We start from the raw sequence: 15,990 nt of genomic DNA, 5'->3' as shown, positions 1-15,990 counted from the left end.
AGAATATTTTCATGAGACAAAATAAACCACAAAAAAAAAACCCCAGCAAGTGTGATGCAGCTGAGCATCCACCGTGACTGCCACACTTTAGACACAACCGTCTGACACCGAAAAAATAGCTAATTCCCTGAAATAAACCGAAGCTGTGAAAATAGCATGATGCGTCTGTCAGGCTCACACATGCGCCTTTACGCGCAGCACTGAACGCCCACATCGGTGATGTGTTAAGGCGGATTGGCTAGTAAAGATACCAGAGGCCGTGTGCGCTCTGTGGTTGGCTGCGGCTCTCCTGGCCATTACGTTATGCTTACTCCACACACACAGGCAGCTGGAGAGAGGGAAGACGTAATTGTTTGATTCCCTGTGCACTTGCGATGGTCGTCGTCCTGACATTACTCGGCAGATTCCTCAAACGGGAGGCGCAATGAAGGTATGTAATCGGCTGGCAGTCTCATTTCTGATTTGGATGCATTTGGATGCAGATTTCTTGCGATTCACGCACGATGCTGCACCGAGAGGCAGGGGATACCTCCATCCTAATGTCAATGATATGTATTTGCGTGCACTTTACTGTAATTACATCAACAGACTTGCGTTTGAATGCAGCATTCACTGTGTGATTTATAACTTGACAACAAATGTTTCCTCGCTGCTGTCTTCGCAGCTCAGTCAGTGTGGGGTTTTTTTTTCCTCCGACGAGCTTGGAAATGCTCTCTTGCATCTCCAGCCGTCCCGATAAACAGTAGGTACAGTGTGTAGCCTTTTAATGAGCCTGCTTTGACCCCAGTGTGATAGTTCAGTGGACTAAAGCCGCTGGAGCGACGTCCATTCATCGTCAGGCTCTAATCCGCTCTAATGAGATAGAGACTGCGGCCAGCGAGTGAGTGAGTGCGGGGATGTTTGGGGGACGTCTGGGTGCTCAGAGAGGCAGATTCACTTCTCAGGTCCAAGCTGTGTCAGGAGTCTCCTTCTGCTGTGTGTGTGTGTGTGTGTGTGCGCTGTAGCAGCAGAGACAGGCTGCAGCACAGGGGAGGAAAGGTGATGATGCTGTCTGGCAGCTCGAGCTCCGGACTGATGATGAAGATTATGGCGATGATGTCATTTGGTGCTCTGGTGGCGGCAGGTTTGTGGTGACAGTCACGGTGGAAGGTGAGGTGGAGGAAGAGCCGCCTGTGTAACCATCATCATCATCTTCATCATGAAGAATAATACAGTCAGTCACTTATTTTTGCAGTTAGTATTGTAGTTGATTTTTATTTAAAGGTAGATGTCCTCGTTTTGAAAAACAAAACATAACAAAAACCCTTCTTCATTGCTAGAGTTGCAGAGTAACTAAATACATTTACTTCCTGGAACCGTTTCGAAGTACATGTACTCGTGGTTTCTTTCTGTGAGACCCTTTGTGTGATATATTTGTGTGCCAGGATGGAGGGTTTCCCTGCAAACTGAACAGGCAGCTTCTCAGCTCTGGCTGGTCAGCTATTTTTATATCACAACATTTCTGGAGATGCAAGAGAACAGAATTTATCAAGGTCTGTGAAATGTGGGCCATTTCTGTGTATGTTTTAATTAAGCACTGGGCATTTCTTTGAAAACAAAGCTACCACCATTATGTCGTACTTTGGGTTTAGTAAACACACATAGGTTTCCATATTATAAAAATTTCCCTCAGCTGATTACATTATCTCATCTGTTTACTCAAAATATTTGCAAAACACCCTTCTGTATACTTCCTAAAATTAAATCTGCAGTTGCTGTTTACTTTTACTCTGTCAAGGTCATATTAACCACAAGGAGCTCGTGAGACACGACGCGGTGATGCTGCTGCTTAAACGTGATAAAAAATGACTTCGGTCACAATGCAACAATAATGTAACACTAATCACACTCTTCACAACTGATACTAAAGTATTTAAAGTATTTTTTTTCTGAAATGCCCCAGTACTCAGTGTCAGATGTTTCTCTGTAGTAGGTCAAGCCTTTGTCACAATATTGTGGAAGAATTTAGAGGTGCTTAACTTTCGATGGACGGCGTGGTTAATTTTCCTAAGGCACATCATCACTCGCTGTGTCCCAGGAAAATAAAATGGACGTGATGTTTTATTGACTAATCTGGTTTAGATTGAAAAGCAGCTTTTCTGCCCCTGTGGAACGGACAGTGTTAGCTGAATTGTGTAAGCATACGTCTCCAAACGGGAAGGACTTGCTGCACAGTATGTGTTATCGGTGCCATTTTAATCAGGGATAGACCTATGGCATTTCAAATGTTTGATTTCATTCAGAATCCTCTTACCATCTCATTTTCCCAGCATGTGTCGCACACCGTGGAAACAAATACTCCAAACCTCTGGTGAAATCATCAGATGCACTGATGTAGCACACTGGAGGTTCCACTCACTTAGGGCTGACTGCAGAAGTAGATGAAGCAGTCTAAAGCTTTAAGAGAGTCCAGGGGAACACAGCAGATTTGTGGTTTTGGATGTAAAATGTCTTGATATTGCAGGACAGTCTCTGCAGCAGTCCATATCTCTTTGTGTTGCTGCACCAGAAGTCTCGGGGCTAAATCCTCCTCGAGTCCTCCTCTGCCTTTGGAATAAACCATGTCAATCTGTTATTGTGCAGACACAAATCCAAACTTAGCTGGTTGCAGCTTGAGTTTTATGTGCAGACGCCACTGGATTTGGTGTCTGCAGGCTCCGACAGACATCACTGAATCATTTACATCTAAATGCCCAATTTAGATGCACTATTACATTCATTTTCATCATTTATAGGCAAAAACAAAAGGCAGTGATGAATAAGTTTGCCATATTCATGGCAACGTTACCCTCCCGTCTGAACAGTGAGGCAGAATTCACTTCTCACAGTGTGAGTGACATTTCCAGTTTATGCCAAAGGAAAAAAAAAGAGGAAAGATTCAGCAGAGAGAAAGAGGAAATGAAATGTGAGAGAGAGGGATGGTGTATGATGGAAAGATAGTGAGTGATGTGTATAAAGCGTATGTTAGTGCTCAGTTGTTTTCACTGACAAGCCCCATAACACCATTTGTGTGTCCCATATCTTTATATACATGACTATAAAAGCTTGCAAATGCATAGACTGGAGACAGACAGTATGGCGCTGCATCCCGTAAGATGACCAGAGATTATCTCATACCATTCATATAGATGTAGCTCTAATAGAACAAAGTGGAAACTGTTTCAAATCGGTGAGAAGATTTTGGATTTCCAGGATTTTTTCTTTAATTAACCGGAAGCTTTTGCATCTATAATTTTTTTCTGAAATCAGTTTCCCTGACTGTATGACATTTTTCATAAACCTCCTTCCTCCAAAATGTCTCTGTATGAACTGTATGAAAAGTCATGTGAAGCTGTTCAAAGGAAGGTAAAAAGTCTTCTAACTAAACACACCACATGACCCATTTATGCTCCGTCCAGGCTCCCATATGGTTACACGTACTTTTCTGAGATTTGATCCTCAAAAATCTGATTTTATGAGGTCAGATCACCATCAGTCCATACAAGGCTGGTTTTTCCTCCCTCTTGAGGTTTTTCTATTTAAATCTGTGCCTCAGTTACTTTTTTGCTGCTTCACCCTCTCTGTGTTTGTGTTTGTTTGTGTGCGCACTGGGGCTGGATTGTTTGCTGGCCCTATTTGATGTTCGAGATCCAGCACGAGGGTGAGAAATGCCTCGAGTGTTTGGTCCAGACCCTGACAGTCTCTGAAGGTGACAGAGAAGACAAAAATCATCATCATTACAATACAGCGTTTTCAGGGTTACTGGTTAAGTGATGAAGCTGTAGGGAAAATATCACTGATACCAGTAAAAACAAAGTACTACATGTGATGTTTGCTCGTGTCGCTTGTTTGTTCGGGACTCCCTGCCTGCAGAGCTTACAGCGTGCTAATTGAAGTGACAGAGGGAGCTCGTGCTGCTGGCCCAAAGCCAGATAAAGCTAATGTCATGGTCAGGCTGCAGCGGCTCCTCATCAGAACGCAGTAAATTTTGCTTTTTAGTGGCTTCACTCCCATGTGAGGAAGGCCGCATTAAACTTGAGAGATTTTTTTTAGCAGCCGGACATCAGGTCAAGTTTGTGCCACAGGCAAATAATTCAGATTGTTATGCATCCCGGTTTTATGGTGCACATAAAACCGGAGGGGTTTCTCATGATAAAGTGAGACGCTTGTGGTGGATTTAATGGAGGAGAAGGCACATAACACTGAAAATACAAAATATTAGAGCTGAAACAGTCAGTTGAGAGGAAATAAACTGATTCAATGGTTAAGTCATTTATGAAGCAATAATGCCAAACATTTGCAGCTTGTAAAATGTGAGGTTTTGTTTATTTTCTCAACATAAATTGAATATTTTCAGTTTTGGGGCCATTGGTCAGACAAAATGTTTAATGTCAAGATGTCATCTTGTGCAGTGAGTGTAAACGGTGAAGATACATCCAAGAAACCATCCTGAAATGTCCAGTTTAACGATAAGATTAAACCTTATGAAAATCCTGACTGTGCAGCAGGGGCAGTCCTTCCTCCTCCTGGCCCGTGACTCCACATATAGTGCCTCGTTCTCAGGTTACATAACAAGTCCCTAAGCAGATGGGTGAGGTCGGATCACAGGGTGTTTGTGACAAGTCGGAGCAGAGCACTGCCTTAAGAAGAGATGTGGCGGGACCCAGTGAATTCAATTGTTTTCCCGCATAGAGCCGGGAACCACAGAGGGCTTACATTATGCTCATGTCAGCTATTGATTCTGCAGGCTGGGGAACAACAGAAGACATATTCTCTGCTCGCTGTCCTCCCCCCTCCCTCCTCGTCTCATCAGTATGCTCCAAGGAGCCGTGGCTCCCATCACGCCATCTTTGCTCCCCCTCTCTGGCCCGACCCGTGGTCGACAAACACTGGCCTGACTTTTGTGTGGCTGCTCACTTTAACTTTACCCGGCTGTGCACACTTCTTAAATCTAGTGTGCACATTTCTGTGGGGCACACAGAGGCTACATAACGTCCACGTCTTCCTCCAGTTTGACCCTTACAGGATGTGCTTGTTGTGTTGCTGAGACCTCTTACGCACATTCATCTTCAAGGTTAATTTGTTTATCAGACTGTACAAAATAATGCAGTGACTGAGAAATTTTACTCGAAGCTCTTTTTGGAGCTTGTCATTAATAGAAGCTTTTAGAGTCGAATTATCTCTAACCTCAAAGACTCTAACAGAGCACTCTCAGTAATGTACTGCCTGGTATCTCCCCCTCCTCCCTGCCTCTCCCATTCATTTTCTTATTATCTCCTTAAGCTATGATTGAAATATGTAACATGATATTAATAAAAAAATCTTTTTCTAATCAACCCGACTAAAATGCTTTCATACAGAGCACACAGAGTCACTGCGTGGTTCGATCAGTGTGAAAATGATGTGGCACAACACCTTACTAACCTTTTGTTTGTTTTTCCACCAGTTTGTCTCTCATCTGCGTTTCAAAAATGCTTCCAATATGTGGAAACGACATGACGTAATCACCTGTAAATATAACCTCTGCTAACTAAAAATAAATTGTAATTCCAGTAACTAATTTAGTAACTAACTAAGGACCATAACAAAGCAAGACATAACTTATTGTGTTCAAACTACACTTTTACAAATTACTGAGTGGCAAAATAATAATAAATTAGTTTAGGGGATTTCTTTAAAATACCAAAGGATGTATTTAAATGACTGTGATGATGATGATGATGACTTCATCCTGTGCAGCCAAACTTTGTGCAAACCCTCTACTTACATCTAGACATCTAGAATATTTTAATTTAGTGGAGCAGTGCAGTCATAAAATTCCTCCATTTCCTTCTGTTCATAAAGAAAGTTTATAAATGTCTGTGACTGGTGATGTCAGAGAGACACTAAACCCCCGTGCTGATGTTTTATGTGTGTGTGTGTGTGTTTCTGTGTGTATCCTCCGCAGGCGGGGGCATCGTCCATGTGGGCGTCATGCTGTGGGCTGCTGAACGAGGTGATGGGCACGGGCACGGTGCGGGCTCAGCAGCCGGGGTTCGGAGCGGGGGCGGGGCCCTTCCGCTTCGCCCCCAGTGCTGGGTACTCCACCTACCCCCCCACCAGCTCAGGGAGCGCCGGACAGCTGTGCAAGGCCTGCGGACTGGCCTTCTCGGTCTTCAGACGCAAGGTAAACAAGAGCGGAGGCAGTGATGATGTGAGTTAATGCTTTCGATGAGCTTGTTGCTGTTACTTGCTGGTCAGAGACAGAAAGAGGAATCAGTCTCACTGCCGAGTTTCGCTTTGTCTTTATATAAAAATCATCTTGCAGAAACTTGCTTGAGTAATCCTTCACAGTCAACATTTAATCTTTTTTTGGTAATGTCTGAATTATGTAATCATTGCGTGCAGTTGTGAGCAGGGAGTTCATGGTGCATTCAAGGAAACACTGACATCCATAATTACTGAGTCACTTAACTGAACAGAGACTGTTTTAATGAAAACATTCAAGGAGTATAATTCAATTTACTTTTACATTATATTTACTTTTATATCTTTTAGTTTTTATTTCAAGGTTAAGTCACTGTCGAGGTAAAGCTCATTTGTTTTAATCTTTATCTATACGCAGTTGGTTGGCTGGGTTTATATTGTGCTATTTTACAGCAACTCCTTGTCAACAGTCAATGGAAAAAAACAACGGGAACAGATAGACAGACATTAACAAAACAGAATCACAGTCTGTAAACAAGGTTCAGTTTCAATTACAGGAGGATTATATTCATATAATGTAACAAATGCAAAGACAACATTTTGTTCACTCTTATTATGAGAAGTTTAACGCTGACTGTCGCGCTGCTCTGAAACAGGCCAAAAGTACATTTACTCAAGTAATGTATTTAAGAACAATGTTGAGATACATCTGTCGCCTCATAGCAAGAGGGTTCCAGGTTCGAATCCCGGTCTGGGCCCTTCTATGTGGAGTTTGCATGTTCTCCCTGTGCCTGCGTGGGTTTTCTCCGGGTACTCCGGCTTCCTCCCACAATACCAAAAACATGCACATTAGGTTAATTGGCTACTCTAAATTGCCCCTAGGTGTGAGTGTGAGAGTGTGTGGTTGTTTGTCTTTGTGTGTTGGCCCTGCGATTGGCTGGCGACCAGTCCAGGGTGTACCCCGCCTCTCGCCTGTAGTCAGCTGGGATAGGCTCCAGCTCCCCCACGACCCTGACGGATAAGCGGTATAGAAAATGGATGGATGGATGTTGAGATACTTTTACCTGAGTATTTCCAGTTTATGCTACTTTATACCTCAAGTCCATTTCAGAGGGAAATATTGTACTTTGTACTCATCAACTACATGCATCTGTCATCAATGCTACCTTTCAGATTTGGCTTGTGGCTGTTGTGTCTTTGGACTCCTTATTGTCACATTTTACATGTCTAGAGTTTAGATTTCCCATCTAAGCTGCTCAGATTTAAATGGCACAAAAGGCACTTGAGTTCAAAAAGACTGAACTAAGCTACCCTGCTCGAAGTCCTGAGTTGACCTGAAAACTTTGTTTGGCTTGGAAAATAGTCAGTAGCTTTGTAGATCAGACACAACTTGCGGTTAATGTGCAAAGAATGCGAAATCGCTGGCGTGGCCCTTTAAGAACGAGCAGCATACGTACAGTCGTCATGCTGGCATTTCCAGGGTTTTACTGAACATTTCAGAGTGTAATGGCAGAGTGTATCTGTCTGGCAGTCAGACTCACTGAGACATTGATGAAAACGCTGCAGTGCCCGACTTCCTCTCTGCTCGCCGCTTCAGATCGCTTTATCGTCATCCGCACGCACACACCAGTCGCCTATCTGACTCCCTGGACACGCATTTGTGTGTCAGCGTGATATTTTCATAGTATGAAAAAAGAGGATTAACAACAAATGAGTGAAGAAGAGTATCTGTTGCGGTGGAAATGCGCTTCTGGTGGACCACAGCACATTTGGGCACAAGTGATAAGACGATGGTCAGAGCCGTGGACGACCTGTTTTCCTGCCCATTTGAAGTCTACTCAGCTGCCGTGTCAGGAAACAGTTTTCAGCCAATAAAATGTCAAACACAGCCAGGAGCTACACATAGTTTATTTCTTTTTCCTTTACTCTTTCTCAGAAAGTGACTCCAAAGCGACTGTTTCGGGTAGAACTTTGTTTATAAGGTTTCATGGGGATGCACTCAACTACAGCTGACTCCAGAACAAACATGATTAACAACATGGCTGTTTGGGATATGGTTGAAATCTGCCAGACAATATGAATGTGATTATTTTTCTGATATTGTTTGTTATGGTATCTAATGATTATTGTCAATGTCAGTTAATCTGTCAGTTGCTTTTTCAGTTAATCGGTTAACCTTCATAGCATTTTGTAAAATCATGAGAATTGTGTCACGATTTCCCAAAGTGGCATCTTCACATTGTTTATTTAACTGGCAGTTAAAAAATATTAAATTTACAGTGATTGAAACAGTGAAAAGCAGCAAACTCTCTAGGCTAATTAATTAACCATCTATTCATTTCAGTGCTAATATTAACTTATGTCACTTTATGTAAAAAGGCTCTAAAATGACATCCAACTGATGATAAGAACCTTCAGCTTTGTTCCTTGATTCATTAAACAAAACTCACGGAAAATGAGTAATAATTAATCTGAGAAACATCATTTTGTTCGAAGATGACACAGTAATGTCATGCTATCACAATATGATTCCACTGAAAGTTAACCCAGTTTCATTTTGAATCATCACCCTCCTTAATAATATGCTGTAAGTAAAAACATTATTCTGGAGCAAATGAAACAACATTACCGTCATTAGTACAAACGGCAGCTTCGGTGACTTTAGTTCCATCATTTGGCCCCTTTTTCAGACTTCAAATCTTTCAGTCGGGGGTTAATTTATTCATCAAAAGTGACATGAAGGATAAATACTTTAATACTTTAACAGAAATCACACTTCAGGGCCTATTTAGAAGTGATGAATTTCTGAAAGGCTGCTGTCGGCTTCCTTACACAGAAGAAGAAGAATAGCTGATCACATCACGTCTGTCTCTGAATCTCGTCTCCTTCCAACAGCACATCTGCTGTGATTGTAAGAAGAGTTTCTGCGCCCTGTGCTCGGTGCTTCAGGAGGACCTGCGCTGCTGCATGACCTGCCACCTGCTGCGCGGCACAGCCTTCCAGAGGCCCCGGCTCATGCAGCTCCGAGTGAAAGACCTGCGGCAGTACCTGCTGCTGCGCAACATCCCCACCGACACATGCAGGGAGAAAGAGGACCTGGTGGACCTGGTCCTCTGTCATCAGGGGACAAGGGAAACCCCAAGACCAGTGGTGGAGGAGGAGGACGAAGAGGAGGAAGACGACGAAGAAGAAGAAGAAGAAGAAGAAGAAGAGAGGGAGGGAGATCAGGATGAAGGGGGAGATGACACAGACAGCCTGCACTCTCTCCCACACTCGCGTGCTGCCTCCCCGCCCTCCGCCACGCGCTCCACCTCCGAACAGTCGGTCCTCTCCGCCTCTCAGGGAGACGTGCTCAGCCCAAGTGACAGCTCAGGGACCACCAGCCAGGTTTGTGTGCACATGTGGAAAAACACTGAGCTGATGTTCACTGCTAACACTGTGTACTGTGCTGCCACACACTCACACACACACACACGCCATACCTCTTTGACATCTGTCCTCATTCTAGCCAAGATGATTAATTTCAAAGGTGAGATCAGCTTATTTACAAGCGTCACGGTGCCTGTTTTAAGTCAGGAGAAGACTTCTTCCTTTCAACTCCCTGACAAACACACCACGTTCTCTCGTGCTTATCTTTAGATGTCAGATGTTATTTCATTCCTGCTTTATTCTTCCTTTTCCACTGTTTTTCTTTTTTTACCTTATAGTGCTTTGTTTGTGCCCCTGTAAATCTACTACATCTCTTTGCAATTTTTTTTTCCCTCCACTGATACTTAAAAAGATCAGATTTGCAGCACTGGTCCAGTGTTCAGCAGGATGTGCACGTGACAGCTGGAAACAGCTGTGTTAGCCATGTACATGTGTGAGTGTGAGTGTGTGTCCAGAGCCCTCAGACCAGCCAGCAGCGCAGCTTAAGCCCTTTGCCTTTTTTAGGTCGGTTACATAGGCTGAGTCTGTTATGTAACTGGTACACAGGTTGAGAACTCCCCACAGCGTCACAGAGGCAACTAAACAACAGAAATATGACAGAACATCCCTCCTCTCGTAGATAATATATACCGTACATTCTCTAATACCATATGTACCATATATGCACATAGAGAGAGAGAGAGAGTGCACTGTTAATAAAAATATGCAGTGTTGTTTAATTTCTTGAAGTCTGGCAACCACACAGTCCCCTTTCCGTTTTGTCTCTTGTCAGCTCCAGCTGAAAAATAGTTATATAACTAAAGTGTATAACCATTTAGGACCTGAATTTGGATTAGTTACTGTGAAATAGGTTTAAATCTCTTTATTTAAAATGTGATTAACAAGACCACTAGATATGGAAAATTGATATGTATTCATCCTGAATATATGATAGGCATACAAGAAATATTTTAATACAAAATTCAGCAGGTTGAATTAAGTTTTGGTCAGTATTCTGCAATTTATATATTTTATGGCACTATGTAAGTCCTGAATTCTAAAGATATCTGATCGTGGTCCTGTTTGTCTTTCAAGATGTGGCAAGAGATTTCATTGATATTTGAGATAAAGTCATGTTACTGGCCACTGAGCATAAAATTACAGATTTTCTTCAATATTTTCAGTATTGTCTTGCCTTCCACTACTTTGAAATGAAAGACATCTGCCACATGTAACCATGACTGTCTATCACCATGTATGTTTGTATGCAGATGCAACATTATCTATTATTGAAATAACAAATTTAGCAGCCCGTGCCTCCTTCACAGACATATGCACTGTCTGAGTGCTTTCTAGTACTTTCACATGTTTGAGATGGCTGAATGAGATCTAACATCGAGCCAAAGAAACTTTGTGCACCACAGAGGTTTGGTACTTTGAGTGTGTCGGGGCTGCTGCTCCTGTTTTTTGTCTCCGAGGAGTCCAGTCCGGGCAAAAGCCTGATGTGTGGGTGAAGGCAGGCATCGAGCACCGTGACGCTGACAGATTCATTATTAACGCAGCTTAAGTCGAGGAAGATGGAGGTCTGCTAGAGTGCGCTGGAGCGGAGAGAGACAGAGGTTTTTACTCTTTACAGTGCAGGATCAGAGACGGTGTTATATCGCACAGTTAGAGCATATCAGTCCTTCACATGCTTTCTTTTGTTAAGCAAATTTAAGAATAAAGAGACAAAATCTTTTCTTCAAAGCACATAAATGGCAGAGATAATATGCAGCTGCACACTTATGCCAAACAGCCTCTGCACTATTCTCTAGCTCCATTTATTCTCCTTTCATCCGGCAAATTCCTGACCTCCACCTTCAAAGAGAATAATTAAACACTGATTTAAGAGCAGCAGAGCGAGTGTTTAAACAGCTCTGGTCCTTCGTGAGATATCGAAACATTCGAAATTTGAAGAGATCACAGAAAGCTCTGAAGTCAGTTTTTATCATGACCTTGACAGCCACGTCGCTGTAGAGGAAGTCATAAATTATAACCTGACAGTGTCGAGGTATGTGGGAGAACAGATGTCAAAAGGAAAAGGAAGTAGCCAGCACTGAGTCAGTCGTGCTGAAGAGAGGGGTGATCACTCTGTTAATGAGACAAACAAATATGGAACAGTTAGCTGCCTCAGATCAGCAGTTAAGAGATTTGGTGTTGACTTTGGCTTCAAATGGAGTGATTTGATATTTGGTGATTAAACCGTAAAGGCTTTAACAGGCTGATAAGTGAGTGAAATTCTGTGATGAGAATTTAAACTAATTTAGATGAACTTTGGTGCACTGATTTCTACTCAAACAGGAGCATGAGGACACTCCAACGGCGTCCCTCTTGAACCTGGAGCCCACTGAAAATATCTTGGAGGTACAACAAAAGCTTTTTATTCACATTCACTGTACTGAATAGTGTTTCAACAAGAAGAACAAAGATTATTGTGGACTGACGAGGCTTTCAGGGAACGCGGTGACCGCAGCTCTGTGTCTCTCTCTGTGGATTGTAGGTCAGTCCGGCGACACAGAGGAGGATCAGGGCCTCGCTGTCTGATCTGGACAATGAAGCGGCGATAGAAAACCTGTCCGTCCGCCAGCTGAAAGAGATTCTCGCCAGGAACTTTGTCAATTACTCTGGCTGCTGCGAGAAGTGGGAGCTTCTGGAGCGAGTGCATCGCCTCTACAGAGAGAATGAGCAGAACAGGAAGTCCAGTAAGACTTTTTGATTGAGCTTTTTTTGTTTGTTTTTGCATCTGGATTTTGATTGTCGATGTTCTGCTAATAAAAAAACAAATGTTTTTCTCCTTTTCTTTTAGTGGAAAACGTGAGCATAACGGCAGGTAATTATTGCAGTTTGATTATTATATTTTGCAGGTTTAAAATATGACATTGCCTTTTAATGTGAATGCTAATATAAATATGTGAAATCTACGATGCATTCAGCTCCCTCTCATCATGTGGTTTAAAATACTGAAGAAAAGTTTGACTTTGCTGCTTAAACATTATATTACAATAAAAAGGTAAATTCACTTCATTCAAATGTTTCCCAAACTAACAGATTTTCTTTATTACTGCCCATTCTTACCTATACAAGTGGTTGCATATCCTCCACCTCTCTGCAACAGTGGAGTTGGAGGTAAGATGTCTGTATAAAAAGCCACTTCACAAAAGCCTTTCCATCTCTTCCACAAACGCCACTCTGATCATCTGCCAGCTGTAAAGAATGAAGGCATGCCGCAGCGTTTTTACCCCTCGATCCTTCATATCACCCTGCATATTATCAAATTATGGTCACTTGGGTCATTATCTCCTGCCCAATTCAGTTTCTTTGCGTTCTGTCACTCCCATTTCTTTGTGCAGTGTGCATCATCTCATTTTATTCTGAAGGACAGCCTCTCATCATGTCATTAATGTACTCTCTAAGAGCTTTTACCTCTTGATGAGCTGTCATATTACTTCAGTGGCAGCATGTCTCCATCAGGTGTAATTACATTGTCGAGCTTCCTAGAGGTTCTCTTGTTGACATGAAGGGCTTGAGGATCATATTAGCCCACTTAATAGTCAGACGTGTGGGGACAGCAGACAGACTGCAGATGGATTGGCTTTTTCTCTGTCGCACAAGATGTGAGCAGCAGGAGCCAAATTTAAACGAGCGAGCCATTCATCAGCAACCAGGCATTTGTGTCCCGCAAATCATTTGATTTTGTGATTGGTTCATTTGGTAACATTTACCACAGTCATAATTGTTTTTGTTGTTTTGTTTTTTTGGGGTTTTTTTTAATTTCATTGGAAGACAAATGTCTTTAATCATTGTAGCAGGTCTGCATGAGAGGACTTCATTAACAGGCATTGATATTAAATATCAGCTAAAAACCTGCACGGGATTATAGAAGAACTACATACAGTTTAATGAGCCTGCAAGAGAACCACTCTAACTGAAAAATAACTTTATATTTCCATCCACAGATGGTGTCAGAGCTCAGCTGGCGGCTGATGAAAACTTGTGTCGCATCTGCATGGATGCCATCATTGACTGCGTGCTGCTGGAATGTGGTCACATGGTAACCTGCACCAAATGTGGAAAGAGAATGAGCGAGTGCCCAATTTGCAGACAGTACGTAGTGCGGGCCGTGCACGTCTTCAAGTCCTGAAACTCTGCGCGTGGGCGTCAGAGCGGCCCCTCAGCGAGCACGTGGCCCGGGCCCCGAACTCCTGTGCATGACGTCTCGCGGGGCCTAATGCTGCAGCAGGCATGAGCAACTTCCCGGTCTTTGAAACCAGACTGTTGCTTCTTGCCTACCACGGTTTGTCCCCCCAACCCCCCACCCTCCTCCTCCTCCTTTACTAACTCATGTTCCAGTCCCACTTCTCCTCCCTGATGGACCATCATCAGCTGCACTGGAACTCACTCAGTCCTCCTCTCTTTGGTTTGTTAAACTCACAACAGAAACCCCTGCCATCACTTTCTACTCTCTATTCTCTGTTTAGGTTTTACTCACAGGAGAGGAGAGGAGATGGTCTCGTGGATACTTGAAGCGGATCGGATTGTTCAGTTGGATGAAAAATATAAGATCCCAGGGTTAGAGTCGATATGGTTTACACAAGTCATGCCACATGACACCGTGTTGTCTCCCTCAGTGTTCTTTAGGATGTGCAATATCAGAAGAAAAAGAGCCTTTTTTTTAGAAAATGGCTATTTGTTAATTCAAACACCACACGCACCAAGTCATCTTGTCTCACACACAGGAGGGTGTAAGGTGCCAAACGTCATGCCTTCGATTGGTATTTGGTTAACATTTCACAGTATATGCATCTCATAACCAGCAAGCTTGGTGTGATAGACAACTTTTTTTTATGTTTCAGAGCACATACTGTGGAAAGTGAGTGATTTTCTCATCTTAAAGTAAGTGATTTCTGCAAACACCACGTGTTGCACTACATTCCTGCTACACCTTATGGAGCCTGACAGTCACCTTTGTCAACTCAAGGCCCACTTGGTAGATTTTTCCTGGGTTTCAACCGCATTACACAGGTTTCATCAGCAGATGGAGTTGGCTCAGTTGTCACCTGGTCATGGAGAAGGGTCACGTGACCAAGAGGGAAATCATGTGAATGACCTCATTGTGTCACCTGAGGAAGACCACAAGATGTAGCATTTTGAGAAAGCTAACAAGTGGACCTTGAGTGAAGGTATTTATTGTACTGTTTTTATCAATGTCTTAAGGACTCATTCCTCTTTCATTTAAACTAACTTCCACCAAGCAATACCATTTAGGTCCAAAGTCTACCGAGTGTCTCTTTTTGATTGTGTTGTCCGTTAACGTGTGGAATCTTAGGTAGGTTAACAGGTGCTACTTCCTCTTTTCTGAGCATAACATCAAAATACCTTTTCTTTATTTTACGTTGTTAAGGCATCCTTCCAAATATTCACCACGCAGTGAGACGAGGCCTGGTTTACTTTGAACTGTTATGCAAATGAAACACTGTTTTCTTGTCATTAGATCCAGTTAACTCAGATGTCACAAAATTATCTGTGTACAATATGTATGCCTGTGGTATGTTTAAAAAAAAAGCGGAATTGCTGTTAAGTGAATCGCATAAATAGCTTATATTGTTGTTTACTGATAATTCATTAAATGTATATTTTTCCATTTACTTGGGAGACAACATGATTTAAATTTTACTTATTACGAAAGCTAAAGAATAAAAATATACAGTTTTTCAGAATGTATTTCTGCTGGTTTTGGTCAGACGAGTTTCTCAGTCTTCTGATTGTGTCACTCTCTCACCATTAAAGTTGTGTCAGTCACGTTCTTGCTTTCTAGCGCTTTTTTAGTCGTCGTCTGCCTCAGATCCAAAACCGACACTGACACCATGCACTGTAACGAACACTGTAAACTCTGTACGTCTGTTTGTTGATGCTGCTGTTTCTCAAAGATGTCATTCATGGGCAGCTACAATATTATCAGAGTAGGAGGTTATCATGAGCCCTCATAATCCTGGATCTTGATATTTTGGAATGTTGAACCTTTTTATTTTGGTAAATAAGAGAAGATGATTTATTAGATTCAATAAAATGCAGTACTACAAACCAGAAAGTAAAACCCTGCTCTTCATTTTCTAACCAGTCTCGCATTTGTTCACTTATGGCCAGCTTAGTGGTTTGCATATGGTCAGTTTTTAGTCATAAATAATCATACAAATCAAATAACAGCAATATTCCAGTATGAACATAAAATCATGTTTCTTATTTATGCAAAATGCATTAAAAAAATCCAATGGACTAAATGTACACACAGCTCAGTATTTCAAATGAATTTAATATCTCAAAGGTTGACTTTTCCTTGAG

The 15,990-nt window shown here is 42.3% G+C and overlaps 1 protein-coding gene across 2 annotated transcripts; it reads left to right on the top strand.

Moving 5' to 3' along the window:
- The first annotated feature begins 245 nt into the window (after window positions 1-245).
- Window positions 246-15,450, top strand: rnf34b (ring finger protein 34b). Of its 2 annotated transcripts, XM_046374344.1 has the most exons (8): window positions 246-430; window positions 5,966-6,184; window positions 9,100-9,591; window positions 11,953-12,015; window positions 12,152-12,353; window positions 12,458-12,481; window positions 12,736-12,777; window positions 13,608-15,450. In XM_046374344.1, the coding sequence occupies exons 1-8, from the start codon at window positions 425-427 to the stop codon at window positions 13,790-13,792; spliced, it is 1,233 nt and encodes a 410-aa protein (XP_046230300.1). In that variant the 5' UTR covers window positions 246-424; the 3' UTR covers window positions 13,793-15,450. The 2 variants fall into 2 exon arrangements, with proteins under 2 accessions (XP_046230300.1, XP_046230301.1); XM_046374345.1 differs by lacking the exon at window positions 12,736-12,777 and having other exon boundaries at window positions 249-430.
- The last annotated feature ends 540 nt before the right edge of the window (window positions 15,451-15,990 follow it).

This window comes from Scatophagus argus, chromosome 20 (assembly GCF_020382885.2).
Source record: "Scatophagus argus isolate fScaArg1 chromosome 20, fScaArg1.pri, whole genome shotgun sequence".
NCBI classification, from domain to species: Eukaryota; Metazoa; Chordata; class Actinopteri; family Scatophagidae; genus Scatophagus; species Scatophagus argus.
Note: the sequence above shows the minus strand (reverse complement) of the source record. Positions and strands in the feature narration are given on the sequence as shown.